We start from the raw sequence: 18,032 nt of genomic DNA on the forward strand, positions 1-18,032 counted from the left end.
TAATAGTAATAATACATTATTGATAATTATCAGTGATTTCATTATTTTAAAGAACCTTTTAATATTATAAAATCTTAAATATATAAATAGAGACAATCTGAATGAAAATAAATGTTTCAGGGCATGTTCAGCTTTAAAATTAAATATTTGTCACAAATATCCATGCATCGATTTGAACCCATTTAAGACGATAAGCAGAGCATACAAATCTAGACAACACTGCAGGAAGTTAAAATGAAGGGCAATAGACTATTTCATAAACTAAATTTCTTGTACAGTATGTGTATCACCACTGGCCTAAAGGTTTCCTTGTATGTGCTGAGCAGTGACATATAAATGACAAAAAAATAAATAAAAAAACCCCAGAAAGATTCAAAGGGACAGCAATTTTTAATGATTAATAGTCACAGTAATAGATTGCTCAAATAGCGTGTATTGCACATGTGTACACATATATGCACCCTATATACACGTGTGTAGCAGTTAGTATACACACCTTTGTATTGTCGCAACATGAAAGCATTGAAAGAACACAATAAATCAGGGAATGTGCTTTGATAATTTCAGATAACTTCTGCATATCAATATGACCAGAAGATAGACAAAAAAGAGAGGAGTTTAGAGAGAGAGAGAGAGAGAGAGAAGAGAGAGAAAGGATCTTAAAAATGTAAGGTTAAAAGGTCTCACAAATTGAAACGACCAATCACAACAAGTGATGTAGAACAGCAAAGAAACAAAGGGACAGTGAAGGAGTCACAACCTCTCTTTCAAAAAAGTCAAAAAATATACAAGCACTCTTTGAACCTTGACGATCATAGGTCACAACATATACACAACATATGAATTATCAATAAATATACATATTTACCCAATAGCAAAATATGTGGCAGAGACAGTAAAGCTATCTTCCATGGCGAATGTCGATGTCTTTTACACATACAGAGGTTTCCCGGTGTCCGTCGTAAGGCCATTCACGCCGTTGACGTTGTTTTCTTTGTGTAAAGATCATTGCGTATAATGAACAGCCTCCCTCAGTGCCTTGTTTAAGAAAGCCAAGCGTCATACTGTATTACATCTGATCGATTATTTCCCCTCTCTATGTATTGCTTAACCCAACACACCTAAGGAGAAGGTTTACTGTAGGTCTCAATAAAGCAAAAACAAAGAAGAGGAACGGAAAAGAAGAGAGAAAAAGCTTTCACCACCAACTGCACGGTCAATAAACTCTTTGACACCATATAGGGTGAAGATACAAAACTATGCACAAATGGTTGGTGATCTACATCCAAACGTTACAAAACCTGATCACAGTAGTTCCTGATTCAGACAGCCACATAGAAGAGGGAAATTCTCTTAGTGTATATTACAGTATCTAAGTACAGAGGCTAGTGTCAGCCTGAAGTGTTTCTCTTTAGTTGACTTTAGTGTTTCAACATACAGTTCAGACGTATAATACTTTATCCAATGGTGACATGGCTCTTCATGTTGTTGTGAAAAAAAACTGGCCTTATTGTTGTTGTTGATCACTTTGTAATGTTATTGCCCAGACAGAGGCTATGAGGCTGACAAAATGGAGGTACTTAATTTTTCATAGAGTTACAACGAGACAAGCATTGATTCAGGAGCAATGCAACTTGCTTTCAGCAGCCATTTCTGACTCCAAATAAATAAATCAAATGAGAGGAGAGTCAAGAAATGCGCATCGAAATGTCTGTCGCTTCCACATCAACAGTTCATCAGTGAACCAATGAACATACACAAAGAAAAAACGCTGACGAGAGAGTTCACGTGTCGTTTAAACGCATTTGCTGAGATAAGTCACTTTGCTTTTAATGCCTCATAATTTGCGTCTGAGAACCGGAAAAAACACACACACACACACAATTAGGTTGGGACCTACAGTGTAGTATTAGTGCAAGATGCTCGAGACCCGGTTCAGTCTCACTGAAAGTACTTGCCATTAGACACGTCGTCACCTCTCAGACCAAGTAATGTTGCGTCTGTGACATTGCTGAAGGAAGAGGGTGACGTTAAATAAAGACGCAGCAGATTAAATCGAATTTGGCCCCCCAAAACTGTTGTCACACAGTGAAAATGTAAGAAAGGATAATTATTTCAGGGTCATAAACAAGCCATTGCATTTCATCCACAAGTGCACAAGTGATTAATCAGCATACGACAATACTAATTAGTCTGGTGAAAAATAACCATGTCGATAGCACAAAAGCTATATCAAAAGATGATGAAAATGTAACCAAAAGTTTGTAGTATTAGTATTAAACAAAAAAGTGGTAGTCACTCTTATTGCCGGAAAAAAAATATCCTTAAGTCCTGAAAAAGGACAATGCCAAATGCACTGCACAGTGACATAAATCAACATCATCGATAATATCTGTACCACGCTGTACATTCCTTATCAGAGAATACTTCAAATCAAATGATGAAATTAACACTGGTATAGACTCTTTTTTTTGTTTTTTTTTTCATTTACATTTTTGTACAAAAAAAGGAAATGTTTTAATAAAAAAAAGTCACCGCTAACACTCTCTCGCCAATGGAAATAAAGTCCAATAAACGAGTGTAAGGGAGCCAAACAAATACATGTACAAAGGAAGGTGGCGTTAATATAAAGAAAACAAACAGGAAGTTGGTCACGACATTGTCAGTGTTTCCAAACAAATCACGTCATGTGCTAGTCTATCGCACAGGACTGATAAATAAAACAATCGTTGAATTTCTTTCATTCGTTTTTTTGTTAACAGTAAAATAAAAAAGGAGGAGTATCAAAACCTTTTTCCAAGAACACAACATTTACATCTTTTAAAAAAAAGAAAACAATGAGAAAGAAAGAAAAGAAATCGGGGCAGATTGAAGATAATAATCGCTTTGTGCTGCTCTCTGTCGTTCATGGCTGAAATTAGTTTTCTTTGAAAAAATTAAGGCAATTTGAAAATCAAACAAATCAATGAAAGTTAAGTCTGAGGATTTGCGATTTTTGTTAAGTATTGGTGTTGTTAAATGTTTTCCTTAGTATAAAAGGCACCAAGTTCTTAAAAAAAGAAAGAAAAAAAAAGTCTTTCTTCAGACATTACCACAACGCGTCTTTCCTCGTTCTCTACGAAGGTCGAAATGGACACTTTGAAAATCCTTTCTTCGTATTTTACACCTTTGTCGTAAAACGGATGGGTTGCCGTTATTTATGTTTATGTGCGAGCAAGTTATAGCAAAGCCGCATATTCCAAAAAAAGTACTGTTTTCTCTGAAAGAAAAGAAATGCTTCTGGGAAAAAAGGCTAACCATCATTCTTCCACTTCCAGATAAAAGTCTGCAGGCTCTTTTACTGTATGTACAACCACGGCTGATAAGAAAATGTTTCATAAAGGGGATATAAAGTATTTATATATTTTCCTGTGTTCAATTGTGTATACGGTACACACAAAACACATATGCTTATATGTATGTATCTATATTTATATCTATATTTTTCATATGTTTGTGTGCTTTTCACAACAGGTTATTATACAGATGCAAAAGTATACCAAATAATCGACACGGTACAGTGTAAACAATATACTTGTCTGCAAAAGGTGTTTTGTCACGACCCGAGCATCATGTTCGTTTGTGAATGAGTGTATATGTGTGTTTTGTGCTGAAGTATTTTTGCTGCTTGTTGGCTTTTTTTGGAACTTTGTACATTTCTTATACTTTGTACAGAAAACAAAGCTTATTTCGCGGCCTTCCGAGCAACAACATCCACATGCTGTCGTGTCGTTTTTCCCTTCCTCCTCCTCTTCCTTTTTTTTGTCGCATTTTCTTCTTTACGTCCCCAGTTCAATACAATGATAAATTGAAATCAAAGGCTTTTCTCTGAAGAGTACTCCATTGTTCGGCCTATCCAGCTGAGCAACCCTCACTGAGTGGTCCTGCAATTACCCATCATGCCTTTGTCGTCCCCTTTCGGCAACAGTTTGCTATGCTTTACCTCAGAAAAGCGAAAGTGGGTGGGCTGTGAACATGTCAGTCAAGCACCTGGAAATGAGTGAAGGACCGAGGGAACCAATCAAAGAGCTGGGAGGAGGAACATGAGGCGTGACGTCAGGGTGACCAGTGCCAAGCACACGTGGACAAGAAGGTTGGAGCAGTGATGTACTTTACTCGCTCTTCTACAGCACGGGCTCCTCCTCCATTGGCTCCTCTGCAGATCTGAGGAAGGAATAATTGGTTAACGGTTATAGTTAGGCTAAAGCTATATGTTCGGTATACGCTGTAGAACAACAGACTCGACTCCAGTTGCGATACCTGCTGGTTTCTGTGGAAGTGGTTTGCTGATCGGTGTCCACTGTGAGAGACGCCATGGCGGTCAAAGTGTCTGCCTCGTCCTTCTCTCGTCTCTGAGTGTCCAGGAGAGATTGACCCACTGTAGGAGCCAACCTCTGGAGAGACGTCCAGTGTTTACCTGCAGATCACGAGAAGATAAATAAATAATGATCAGCAATTACATATCAAGACCTCAAAACTGATTTTTAAATATTTCATTAACATTTTCTACGCTATGTCAGAACAATAAACAAATAAACTTATAATAGAAAAACTATTCAATTTAATATTTAACTGAAATTTAGCAGTTTTTCCTGGTAAGATATTTATTTAAAATAAACATTAAAGGCACACTACGTAATTTTTTTGCCGCTAGAGGTCGCTTATTTAAAAGGCGTAGCTTGATGATGCCTTGATTTTGTGGAATCATGGGAGTTGTTATCTTCACCTCTACAGCCGGTGGAGAATACGACAGGGTCTCAAGGAAAAAATCATATTCATGGCTAATGAGAGACGAGCGCGACACACGGCTCGAGAGCAGTGGAGCTTTTATTATGCCACAGACCGCTTCCGCTATTCCGGTATGTGGGGTAACGCAGCGCTGTTTTATCATATGATCGGCGGCTACTATATGAGACACTTGTTACACACTGCAGTGAGCTAGATCCATATTAGGAATGGTAAATATGGTACTCGCAGTAAATCAAGAAAACGAGATTTAAACAAAAAGACTAACTGTGTTGAGCTATACAAAAAGGATTAGTTTTCTGTCGATGAATGTATCCAAACAGTTGCTCACCTGTCTAATAAAACACATAATATATTAAAGCGTCTTTGGTGTTTCCATGGTTTCTACAAAATAAAAGCGGAAATCGTGGGTATAATGTCATTGATAGGTGACGCACGGACACGATCCGGTAAAACTGCTTATTTCTCTTGATTTAAACATTCTTAGAAACATGTGGGATAATGCAAGTACACAAATCAACAAATATAACATTGTTCTAGTGGGTTTTGGATATTTTAATCCAAAAATCTTACATGGTGTGCCTTTCTAGATATAAATTTCTATAAATTTCTAGATATAAAAGCCTACTGAACACACTTTCTCGTACTATAAAACAAAAGGGGGACTGAATGTAGAAATGAATGTAATTCTTAACCAAGTATCCTTCGGATTCTCACTTACTCTGAATCTCAATGACCCTTTCTAGAGAGGCTGTTGCTTTTGGACACGGTTTCTGTTGAAGCACCGTCAGTGGCAGAGGATCCAACTGCAACACACACACACACACAAAACATTAATAGATCAAGAAATAAAATAATTTATGTTTATTTCACCCACAGGAACACTATAGCTGCATCAAAAAATTGCATATTTCCCTACTAAATAATAAGTAAAAAACGTATTCAGTAGAATGTCTGAATTCCCAGTATTCGGATGATCTGCTATTTGCGGTGAGAAGTGCGCATCCAATGGACACTATCCCATGAGGCCAAGGGAGAGGATTTGTAAAGGGCATTGAAGTGACGCAACTCATGCTTGTAGGTCACATGACAATGACAGAATGTCGTACGTTGTACATCCTATTATATCCATACTACACACATTTGTACTATATATAGAATGTACTTTTTAAGGTTCGCTGGTAATTATTAAAAAGTCGTACTCAAGAGAGTATGAGATTTATTTTCAGCTATTTAAAGCTCATATTGACCTCACTGTTTTTATGTTTAGGGTCCCAGACACCAATCAATTTTGAAATGAACTTATTTACTCTACAAGATCTTTTAATATGTACCCCTGGCATGATTAAATGCTAGCAGACAGATATTATTTAAGATTTAACCCTTTGTTTTATCACTGAGACCCCAAACCAGAACATGAGAATTAAAATATAGTTATGCAGCCTATATAATCCTATCTTGTGCTAGTTGGATGTGTGTGAATGAATGACGGGCACCTCGTCTCCAAGCAATGCAGCCACGCAGGATTCAGATGCGTCACAGATGGCGGTAAGGTCGTGACCTCCTTCCAGTGCCAAAACCACACGGCCGCCAGCCAACTTCATCAACTGCTTAGTGAGATGGCCGAAACCTACGCAGAGAGCCAGGAGCATGCTGGGTAATTCATGAACTATAAACAAACTCAAAAGCCTTCAGTAAACCGTAAACGCCCCCAATTTGAACAGAAATGCAGGTTAAAAGTGAATAAGACTATAATTCTATCGAGTTAATACGGTCTAGTGGTATGACCAGTGTGACAGCAATATTTATTGACCCAGAAGAACTTAGGTAGTCCATGTATGACTGCATTTTAAATGGTCTTTTATGTGTATAATACAACTCATCTATGTAATTAGGGGGTACGAAATAATAATTTGTGCCATCTGACCTCTGGTTCTGGAAACAGAAAAACAGCAAACTCACATTTGGCGGTGACGTTGTATCCACCGAGGGGGGACTGGTGGCCCTCCACTGCATCAAAGCCAGCTGACACTAGCACCACATCCGGGGAGAACTCATTGGCTATGGGCATCACCACCGTTCTACAAGCACACAGACAGGAAGTGTTTGAATTACAAATGATCTGCACAGCTCCTCGAACCATTTAATGGGGTCAGAGAAAATGTTTTTAATGTTGAAAGAGAGTTATATTTTGCATTTTTTCCCCTAACAGACAGAAAATGTCTGTTATATCTATTTGTTATATATATCATGTCATATCTCACCTGAAGGCAGTCAGATACTCCACATCACCCATAGGTGGCTCCACTCCACCCGTCCAGGCAATGTTGACGTTAAAGCCCTCTCCTGGACCCACACCTACCTATAAAGATCCCATGAGAAAACCAGTTAGATAGAAAAAAAAGGACAATTTTGGTCATATGACTACAGGAAGCCACCATTCACAAGTTAAAGGGATAGATATTTTGAAGAATGTCATTAACCAAACAGTTGATGGAATTTGTGTTCAGAAGAAAGAAAATAATAAATTCATACAGGTTTGGAACAACTTGAGGGTGAGTAAATGATTAAATGAGAAATTACATTTATTGGGTGAACTATTCCTTTAAGCATCTTCACAGTTCACACAGTGACTGAAATGTTGTTACCTCCTCAGGAGCGCCACTGCCTGGGAAAAAGTTGCCATCGTCATAACGGTGCAAGGAAATGTACAGCACATTGGGGTCATTATAAAAAGCCTGCTGGGTCCCGTTTCCATGGTGAATATCCTATGAAAAGAAATGAAATCTTTTAGAGAAGATTTTAATCTTCTTATTCATCAAAATTAAACTGAATCAGTACAATAATATTGCTTGTTACATGTGGACTGTAACATCACAGGAGGCTGTGTATCGCATGGAGCTCACCCTAAAAACTCACCCAGTCTATGATTAGGATCTTGCCCACCCCGAGTTTCTGCTGCAGGAGTTTGGCAGTGATGGCCACTGAGTTGAAGAAACAAAAACCCCTGCCAAGACACACACAGAGCAGTGGACTCATTTATGTGAACGCAGATAAATGATTTATACAGTACATCTAGATATCAAACATCTGGCCACACAAAACTCACAGGAAGACATAAAGCAATCCAATGTTCAACATGTTGGGATGTTTATGTAGAAAAACATGATTTCAATTACATATTCAAATATTTGAAATGAAGCATTTTATACAGACTCTCAATTAAAGTTTCAAACTGCTTACATGGCAGTGGATTCTTCAGCATGATGACCAGGAGGACGAACCACCGCAAAACCGTTCTATCCATCAAACAAAAATGGAAGAGAAGGAAGATTAGGACAACAGAAGAAAATGTGACGTAATATAATATTTATACCAGAACATCAAATATACATGAATCCGTGGTAAGAGAAGTGAATATGAACCTTCAGCTCCCCAGCAGCAACTTTAAAGGCCAGCTCAATGACGCAGCCCACCGCCATGCGGACGGCACCCGACGAGTGCATCTCGTTCCACACTGTGTCGCTGTCCACCTACAGGACATACAATCATGTTACATTGACCTACTGTCACAAACTGATGAACTCAGAATGGATCCTATTCACTTCCTTAAGAAAAGTCCATAGTTTTATTGGGGACAATTCATTAGTGCAAAAAGTATCAACATCAATAATAATTATTATTATTACAATTTAAATGTTATTATTTTATTTTAATATTATACTTAAATAATACTAATAATACTAATAGTGAGTATTCTAATTATTATTTAGATTTTTATTTTATTTTAAATAATTGAATATCATAATAATACATACAAATATTATTATAAAAAATATATTATTATTATTATATTAAGTCATAACATTAAAGTAAAACATTATTATTATTAAAGGTGCACTATGTAACTTTTTTTTGTAAAAAAAAATTAATAAATAACAAATGAGTAAATACATCCGCAAACCTTCCAAAATTTGTTTTTGTCTTACCCTGATTAACTATGGAAAGCTTATTATAATTATTTATATAAGCTTATTATAATTAGACCGAGCGGGATGGTTTTCGCAGGAAATTGCGTACTTGCATGATTTGTTTGAGCGTGTCTCATCATATCCGTAAAAGTTGCTCCGGCTACTTGGGAGCTACTAATGTGGGAGTGGCATAGGTTAGTTGTCACTACGAGCGAGAAAGATTAACATGGAGCAGCTAAAACGTGAACATCCGGAGAATCACTTGTTTAAAAAAAGGCAGAACAGGGGAGGGTCTGCTGCCAAAAGGAGATCGCGACAAAGTTCGTAATAAAACCAGAATCAACATTGGCTTTTCGGAGATGGTGAGAACATGAAGGATTTAAACTGTTTGAAATAGCGTTTTTATTATTCAGGTGAGAAAGATATTTTATTGGACAGATAAATTGCCATATGTAGCTATATAACAGAGTTCATTGTAAAGCATTATCTATCGTGGGAGTCATTTCATTAAACACAGTCACACAGAGCAGAAGTACAAACAAAACAATGTTCTTCTACGTTCTTTTACTGCTACATAGTCTACCTTTAATAATAATAATATTAACAATAACCAAAAGTAAAAAAAAGTATCCACTTATATCTACATTCCACAATCCATACAAATCCATATGTATTCTGTTTTGTTCATATATACTTCCTATTACATAGAGTTCAATGCAATGTGAATGCCATTTCATTCTTTATTATATAAGTGGGATGAATGGACAGAAAAATGGAAAAAACTTACCCCAATGCCTCCACATGGCAGGACAGCGTACATTTTCTGACTTATTGGGCCTAGAAAATAAAAAAATGAAATTAGAAGCTGATCTTAAGGAGTGTTATGTTTAGGCACACATCTGTTGTTCACATATTATCTATTCAGGTAATGTCATAATTGGCTATACTTATTCAGTCTCAAGGATGTTCATTGGATGATGCTGACGCAACTATCATCTGTCTCACTGTTCTACAAAGAGCACTCAAGGTCAAAACAGTCTGCACTTCTTCAAAGTGTGTCTCACATAAAAGTGGAGGTGGTGATGGCAACTCTGCCCGTAGCTGAACCTTCTCACCCTCACACACACACACACACACACACACACACACACACTGCTGGTGAGTCAGAAGCGGGGGTGGGCAAATGTCTAGGACCTAAAAAAAGCCTAGGCGTCTGTCAAAAGAGGTTTGCTTAAGCAACCCATCAAATAGGAAGCAAGCAAGAGAAGCTTTTTGTGGATGGTGTACTAGGAGGAGAATCCTGTTTTGGTGTCCTAAAATCAAGACGGCAGAAGCTCAATTCACACATCACAACAGAGAGCTTCTAAAGCACACCTAAAAGTTTCTTGCTGTCCAGTTTCTGTCGGTTCAGTGGACTGGTGCCGTAGAGCAGCGTGTGGTACTCAGAATGAACGGTTTGGATTTCATCTAGTGTGGCCTTCCTTCCCCTGATCCTCTGCACACAAACAAACATAGAAAATACATTGAGACAACATCCATGACTTACCAAGCCACTACAAGGGGCCCATTATCTTTACAGTTATTTGTAAAAATCATTTTGATTGGTATAAAGTCATTATAAATTATTCAACAATTTTGTTTAAAATGTCTTAATATTTTCAGATTTGCCGTGACTGATGGAACCCTGAATTACATTGTAAACAATAGCTGTGAAATTTTACCACTAAATTATTGCTTAAATTATCTTATATTTAAAAATATGCTGCTCAAAAGTATTTAACATTTGTGTGCACTAAGATTTTTTTCATGCTCTTGAAAAAAGTATTTTATCACCAAGGCTGCATTTATACAGTAAAATTAGTAAAAACAGTAATATTGTGAAATATTATAATGTTATTTTAATATATTTAAAAATATAATTTATTAATGTGATGGTAAAGCTGAATTTTCAGCATCATTACTCCAGTCTCATGATCACATGTCACATGATCCTTCAGAAATACTTCTAATATGATGATTTGCTGCTCAAGAAACCTTTTGTTTTATGTTATTATCAGTTGAAAACAGTTGTGCTGCTTAATATTTTGTGGAAACCGCCATCATTTTTTTCTATGATTCTTTGATGAATAGAACGGTTAAAAGAACAGCATTTATTTGAAATAGAAATCTTTTGTAAAATAAATTACTTTACTGTCACTTTTAATCAATTTACAGTGTCCTTGCTGAATAAAAGTACTCTTTTAAATTTTTAAATTGGTACCCAAACGTTTTGAACAGAAAGAGCTGAATTTTCAGGTAAAGAGATGAGCTTTAACATGAAGCTTCGCATTGATTGTTTCTGGCTAATTCTTCCAACTTTCCAGAAGGTGGCGCACTCACCTCACAGCGACCAAGCAGGCCCGTTTCCTGCAGCCTAGACCAAACACTCTGAATGCGACCGGCGTGTTCGGGATGGATGTGTGTGTTCCCACACATGCACTGGTGCTTTAGCATGAAGGTGTCGTACACTAGCCCTGAGGAGAGAGTGAGAAAATGATTAAAAACACAATACACTAAGGATATTTCTTATTCGACTGATGGACAGCGGTGCAGCGTACCTGTTGTGAAGAGATGCTTAATGGGCACCTCGTTCAGGGGTGCTGCTTTAAGACTAGAAGTGACGGGCGACGACTGTGCCCTTCCCAGGGGTCTGTGGGGCATTCCCGTGATGGACAGGGAGGCCTGGAACACATTCAGTTGCTGCACATGCTGCTGGTCCAAATACTGCGGAAAAAGCACACAATCATCATTAATTCATTACAATTCAGCAGTTCAGTTCATCTCAGTTTGATTTAGTTCAGCACACAATTTAATTCAGTTCTCTATGGTACAGAATTGTTTTATTCATTTCACTCTAAATAAGTTCAGGTCAATTTACTTAAGTACAGTTTAATTAGGTTCAGTACACCATCAACAGTATTTCATGTAATTCAGTTTAAAAAAAAAAATGTTTTGCATTCTGGGAATCCACTTTTTGGAGTCACTTCAATAGAGTTTGAAAAAGTCTCCAGCCAAGATCAACCAATCAGAAACATGGACAGTCACATCAATGTAACCTGTGTCATCATCTGACAGGCGAAATGTCTGATTTTGACAGCCTATATTTTATTGTTAACTAAAACCTTAACTATAAAAAATAGTTTCTGTAAACTGAAATAAAATAAAAAGAATAAAATAATACATTTAAATATCTGAAATAAATTGTATAATAATAATAATAATAATAATAATAAAAACAACAATAATAATAAATATAAAATAAAATACTTGAAATGTTGCCTTGGCAAATATATAACTTAAGACAATAAAGTGCTAAAATTACTAAAAGTAAATCTTTAATAAAATGTAACCTTAATTTAATGTTTAATAAAGAGCTAATAAAACTAGTAAAACATAAAATTGACAAAAGCACATAACAAAATGACATAAACTTGAACTAAAATGAAAATGAACACTTAAAAAACTTGAAATATTAATAAAGACTATAATTCTATATAAATCATACTAAAATAACACAGGAGTGAGTAAGTGAGTGAGTGAGTGAGTGTAAAGAGCAAGTTAAGATCATAACAGACTAAACATCAGTACATGATGTACATCAAGTACATGGTCTGGAGCATGTCACCAAAGAATCCCAGCGAACATTTGCCAAAAACCGACTCAAAAGTATTTTGCAGTAAACAGCCCTAGAGTCTGCTCTACATCAGACGAGCGGAATGAACGTGTGTGTGTGTGTGTGTGTGTAGCAGCGAGAAAGCCGCTGATGCAGTACAACACACAAATGGAGGCCCATGCGAGATGATGGGATTCTTACTGGTTGTTTTTTTCTTCTTGCATGAGACCTTGAGGTTGAAGTTATGTCAACAGAACACACACAGACACACACATAAACCCACAATTCCCTTCTTCATACCAACTCTCTCTTTATTCGAGACACTAAAGCTATGCAGCATCTGTCTCTCTCACTATGGCAGGTGACGGGGGCTCAATTGGTATTCAAGACACTCAGCAGCAAGCAGAGGCATCCACACACACACACACACACACACAAGGATGTAGGTGGGGGTGTTTTAATGAGAAGGAAAGGCCAGCTAGGGGCCGTGACTGACCAAAGTGACATGGAGTGTTTCGTATATCGCTGCCTCAATGGTGACTGCATGTCACCGCATAACAGACACACACAAACACACACTGCGGCGTGTCACGTCACCCTGGTGGGCTGTGATTGGGTGTGAAGTGCAGGGCAGCAAAGGCGGGCGGGGTCCGGAGGAGGAGATGAATCACCAAGGAGAGATGAGTCAGAGAAGGTCCATTCACGGAGGAGTATATATGTGTAGATGTGTGTGAGTGTGTGAGTCTGCCGCTGCGCGAGGAGGACGCGGTCTGAATTCTAATGCTGTGCTCTTTTGAAAATTTTTCTCAATGATTGCAGGCAGAGTGAGCGCGAGGAGGAGGGTGTTGCTCTCCTTTCAATAATTCCCTCTCCCTCTCATTCACTCTCACTCATTCATTTGTTTTTCCTTCCTCCCTCCCTCCCTCACAACCAGGGGTCTGTTTTTAAGATCAAGATGAGCTCTTTTGGAGGATTTAATCTGCAAATGCAAACGAATAGGCTGGAATTCATAATGCGATCTCAGTGGCGTGCAGTGGTGTTCTGAAATAGGGAGGCAAAGACCTCACAGCTTTTTGTTTTGTTTTTTTTAAACCAAATGTAAATTCATGTCCCAGTTACACTTAATGTTGTCACATTTTCCTGGTTAAAAACAACATTAATTTCACCAAGCTAATTGCTCACTCAAAAACCCCCACAGCCATCAGGTTTTTAAGCAATTTCAAGTTTGATTTTGACATGACAAAGAGGTGATATCTAAGTGGGTGTTGTTTACATACTTTTTCATTATTAATCTTCCCATTAACGCCTTCATTTTGATCATTCAGACCGATTCGCGAACACGTATGAAAACAAGAGGCGTGATTTATCGCACGAACCAATCATATGACTTTCCCCCATTTGTTCTCAATTACCCCCCTACCAAACCCACCGCATGCTTTAGGGGTCTGTTAAAGCTCACAAATTGTTAAATCACATTTTGCAATATTTGTAATATGTCTTATTTTCCTCATCATTTTTTGAGGAGGCACTGTATAGATTCAGATTCACTGATTCAAGATTTGTGAGATAAAAAATAATGAACATTTATCAATAGATTAAAAACACATTACAAAACTACACGCATACGTGCGGCACAAAAAGTCTTTATGAAAAGTGCAATGACGTTGCAGTATAATGATGGTATCAGATTAGATGGTACTGTTAGTACTTTGAAAAACACCATGGTGGCAATATCCACAGTAACTTAACCATTACAAATACTTTTTGGTAACTGAAATAAAGTTGAATACAGTATATATATTAGGCATAATATATATTTATTGAAGAACTTAGTTAGTTAGCACTTAAGTAAGCAACTAAGTTAGGACTAAAGTTGAAGCACTAATGCCTGGTTTCACAGACAAGGTTTAAGTCTAGTCCCAGACTAAAATGCATGTTCGAGTGGTTTTAACTGAAAGCGCTGACAAATCTTAAAATATATCAGTGCCATTGTTTTGTCTCAAGATTCACACCAGTATTTCTAAGGCTTGTTTATAAAAGCTAGTTAAAATTTAACTAAGGCCAAATCCTGGCTTAAAATAAGCCCTGTCTGTGAAACCGGGGCCTAAAATTGCAAACTGGAAATAAATTAAAACTTAAAAATAAAACTGAGATAAAAATAAATTAAACCAAAAAAGTTATATTTAACTAATTTATATAAAATTGAAAAAGGCACATAACAAAACTACTTTTAATATTAAACAAACATTTAAAAAGAAAACTAAAATAAAAAATAAACTAAAGCTAATTCAAAATATGAATAAAAACTACAATAGAATATAAATAATACTTAAATAACACAGGTAAGATATGAATAAACCTGCTCAAATATGGTTTCTTTTCAAATTTTATAAAAAATTATAGTACCACCTTGCTAAAATGACCATATCAGATTATAATTCCATGGTATCTTCAAAGTACTGTTTAAATAATATGGTATATTAAACAGTATTTTAAAGAATACCATGGTATTGCTATCATAGTAATGTTAAAAATATATAAAATATAAAATAAATATAAATATAAAAATATATAGTACCAAATACAAAATTCATAATAATACTTTTTTTTGTAAGATAAGAGTAAACCTGCTAAGTAACATTTTAAGAGCTCAACCTCTTTAAAAAGTACTATACTACAGTGACTCTATCAGATGGTAAAAGCATGGTACTTTTTTGCGAGATAAGAATAAATCCAAGAATAAAATGCAGATTTTTACACTTTCTGAACAAAATGTGAGTGTTGCTTGCCACTGGCACCACAATGCTAAGAATTGTTTTTAGCTCAGGTGGCAAAAACTTGCCTTAAGCCTTTTCTGGTTCCTAGATGCCTTAGTTTCATGTCAAAGTTTAATAATTTGGGATAGGGGTTTGTTTAAATCTCTAACTCAGAAGTATGAGCAATAGTAATACTTTAAAGCTAAACACCTAAGCAAGCAACGCAAACTAGATAAACCTTTGCTCTCAGAGGAACCTCCACCAAGTCGAGTTTATTGCGTCTTCCCATCAAGCAATTATTTATACGTTTCTTTTTCCCTCTTCTCGTCCGCTCCCCTCCAGCCTCCAGTGGTGAGTCACTGGTGGGAGGAAGAGAAGAGAGCAATCTTCCTCTTTAATCCCTCCTTTTCAGGGGGCGAAAAAGCTGCAATCGCTCTGGTTGAGAGGGATACCCTCGATCTCCAGTCACCAAGCCCCCGCATGTGTGTCGCAACACTCATCAGGAACTTGCCTACGCACTTAAGCTCTCGAAATGTGCAGTGACAGAAGCATCGGAAAGACGTGGATCTTAAAAGCTGAACAACAACACAAATTTGAGGCACAGCTGCTTCTAGTTGAATAAATATAAAATAATAAATGTAAAAAACATGTTTCATATCTAAACTAAGTTGCACAGGTGCATAGGTTTTGAATAGTGACTCATACATAGTCACTGCTCTGCTTTGCTCGCTTGGCACTAAAGTCGAAGTTTCTGAATACGTTTTGATTGCTTTGCATGTTATGCAAAATAGAATGGGGATGGGGAACGGCAATAAAGGAGAAAGGGATAAATATAGAAAGCTGGCCATATCCGTTGTTATTGGAATGGAGGACAAAGGTTAACAGTAGTATTAGAAGGTTAGAGATCCTTCAAGAAACTAGCTAAACCATGCACATGTAAGTACATGTTGGTGGCTCAGTAAATCACATTTAAGGTAATGTGTGTCATTTTTTCCCCATGTTAAAATACCAATGGCGTTAGACCTATGGCAGATGATGGCTTTCAAGAAACCTCTTTGAAAATAATGTTTGCAATTCCGTTTAATGACACTAGTGCTGCAGAAATGATACTCTTCACCTTTAACTTACGAACAAAAACCTCAGTATAAAAAGGCAACACGCTGTAATTTCTCACCTGGCCATAGGGGGCGCCCTCTTCATCACATTCCCTCAGTTCAATGGCTTCATCATCATCATCTTCTTCCTCCAAGTCACTCTCTGTGCTTTCTCCCTTAAACTGGACCAGACGTTCCGAAGGGGGTGTGGTCTCTCCAGAGCTCCCTTTCTGTAGCCCCTCCCTTACATGATCAGACCCCTCCCCTCGCTCGTCTTGCATTTCTGTGGTTTCCGTGAGCTCCTCCTCCGTCTCCTCTGGGTGAGTGGGAGGCTGTCTTGGAAGCTCTACCCCTTTGGAGAGGATCTAAACGAAGGTGGGGCTCGTTAGCAATTTTTTACTAAATCGTTCAAACCACATAAAGAAGTTTTTTGCTTGAATAAATGCTGGCCAGAGCATCAAACATACCATCAGAGCTCCCTCTACCTTATGTAGCTGGTAGTGTTTCTGTTTCTCAAGGAAGTGCTGATGCTGCTGTTGCATTACGAGGTGCTGCAGGGCCTGCGGTGTTTGCGGCAGGGGCGCTGACTGAGTACGGCTCAGCGGTCGGTGCCTAGGCAACTTATTTACTGTACGCATGCTGTTGGACACTCGCTCACCCGTTACCAGCGGAGACTGTCCGTACATGGGAACTGTGAAATAAAGATAGAGATAAAGAGTGAGCTAATACAAATTCCCAGATTAACTTTGTTTGGACATTCCAGTAAGGTTACGAAGCGATGCAAACAATGTAGCTAAATGCCTTCGCCTTAACACTACTGATATATTGTAGAAAAACTGGTAATGTTCATTGTCTTTAATGTTAGTTTTGTTGACGTTTCACATTTCTTCTTCGCACACAGTCCTTCTTGTGCAACCGACATACTGTATACAAAACTCCATTAATATTATCAACCATAATGTTAGCCATATTAGCAAGTCATCAAAATAACAAAGGAAAAAGAGGTAAAGTATGACCGTAAGGCCTGAAACAAGCGCAAGTACTTGAACTAGACAAAGACTGTTCAAGCTTCACATGCTCCATTTTGCATGTTGCTTATGTCTAAACAATGTGCTGTCTCAAGGGATACTACAGTGGGCATCAATACATTTTCTCTTTCTATGGTCAGTTTTCTCTTTCAGGTCAACTACTTGCAACTCGTGGCAGTATTTATCACCCCTTAAACACTGAGACTTCTTGCTGCCAGAACAACGCAAGAGTATTTGCATAATGTTTTTACCCAAAGCAAATAACAGTGCATTTGAGGTAAGATTTTTTGTACCTGCGAGAAGTGCGCTCTGTTGACGAGCCTGCTCCAAGAGTAGGACGTGCTGGAGCAGCGAGGAATGGCTACTGTGGCTATTAGAGGCGGAAGGGGGCTCAGGGTCATGGGGTGCCCCGGTGGGAAGGCACGTCGGCAGGGACGATGTGCTGATGAACTTCCCTGTCAGTGCCCCACCTTGACGCAAACTCTGGATTGTCTGCCGCTCTGCCTCCTGCTGGGGACTGAGTTTCTGGGGGGCCTAGAGTAGAGAAGAGAACGAAAATGTATTCTGCAGACTTGGGAATATTGTTGGTTGGTTGGTTGGTAAACCTATATAAAAAAAAAACTCTAAAACGGATTCAGGGTTGACTGTTTAAATTTCTTCTAAAAGTGTTTCCTGATTTCCAATAACCAGAACAATTTAGTAAAATATGTTTAAAAGATACTGAATCGGTCCTGATCGACATTATC

The 18,032-nt window shown here is 37.7% G+C and overlaps 1 protein-coding gene across 10 annotated transcripts in view; it reads right to left on the reverse strand.

The window, feature by feature from the left end:
* Positions 1 to 373: 373 nt before the first annotated feature.
* hdac5 (histone deacetylase 5) overlaps positions 374 to 18,032 on the reverse strand; it is a 78,194-nt gene continuing 60,535 nt past the window's right edge. For 6 of the 10 annotated variants that reach the window (XM_079630140.1, XM_079630135.1, XM_079630141.1 and 3 more), the window contains 17 exons: positions 17,580 to 17,820; positions 16,726 to 16,949; positions 16,339 to 16,623; positions 11,354 to 11,519; positions 11,136 to 11,269; positions 10,131 to 10,251; positions 9,544 to 9,593; positions 8,211 to 8,318; positions 8,029 to 8,084; positions 7,705 to 7,792; positions 7,434 to 7,553; positions 7,050 to 7,147; positions 6,748 to 6,866; positions 6,282 to 6,415; positions 5,507 to 5,591; positions 4,300 to 4,456; positions 374 to 4,203 (listed from right to left, as the gene is read on the reverse strand). In XM_079630140.1, the coding sequence (XP_079486266.1) occupies positions 4,164 to 4,203; positions 4,300 to 4,456; positions 5,507 to 5,591; positions 6,282 to 6,415; positions 6,748 to 6,866; positions 7,050 to 7,147; positions 7,434 to 7,553; positions 7,705 to 7,792; positions 8,029 to 8,084; positions 8,211 to 8,318; positions 9,544 to 9,593; positions 10,131 to 10,251; positions 11,136 to 11,269; positions 11,354 to 11,519; positions 16,339 to 16,623; positions 16,726 to 16,949; positions 17,580 to 17,820 (2,226 nt within the window). In that variant the 3' untranslated portion in view covers positions 374 to 4,163. The remainder of the gene's footprint in view (positions 4,204 to 4,299; positions 4,457 to 5,506; positions 5,592 to 6,281; positions 6,416 to 6,747; positions 6,867 to 7,049; positions 7,148 to 7,433; positions 7,554 to 7,704; positions 7,793 to 8,028; positions 8,085 to 8,210; positions 8,319 to 9,543; positions 9,594 to 10,130; positions 10,252 to 11,135; positions 11,270 to 11,353; positions 11,520 to 16,338; positions 16,624 to 16,725; positions 16,950 to 17,579; positions 17,821 to 18,032) is intronic. The other 4 variants (XM_079630142.1, XM_079630143.1, XM_079630139.1 and 1 more) reach the window with 1 other exon arrangement.

The sequence above is a fragment of the Phoxinus phoxinus genome (genome assembly GCF_949152265.1).
Source record: "Phoxinus phoxinus genome assembly, chromosome: 1".
Taxonomy (NCBI): Eukaryota; Metazoa; Chordata; class Actinopteri; order Cypriniformes; family Leuciscidae; genus Phoxinus; species Phoxinus phoxinus.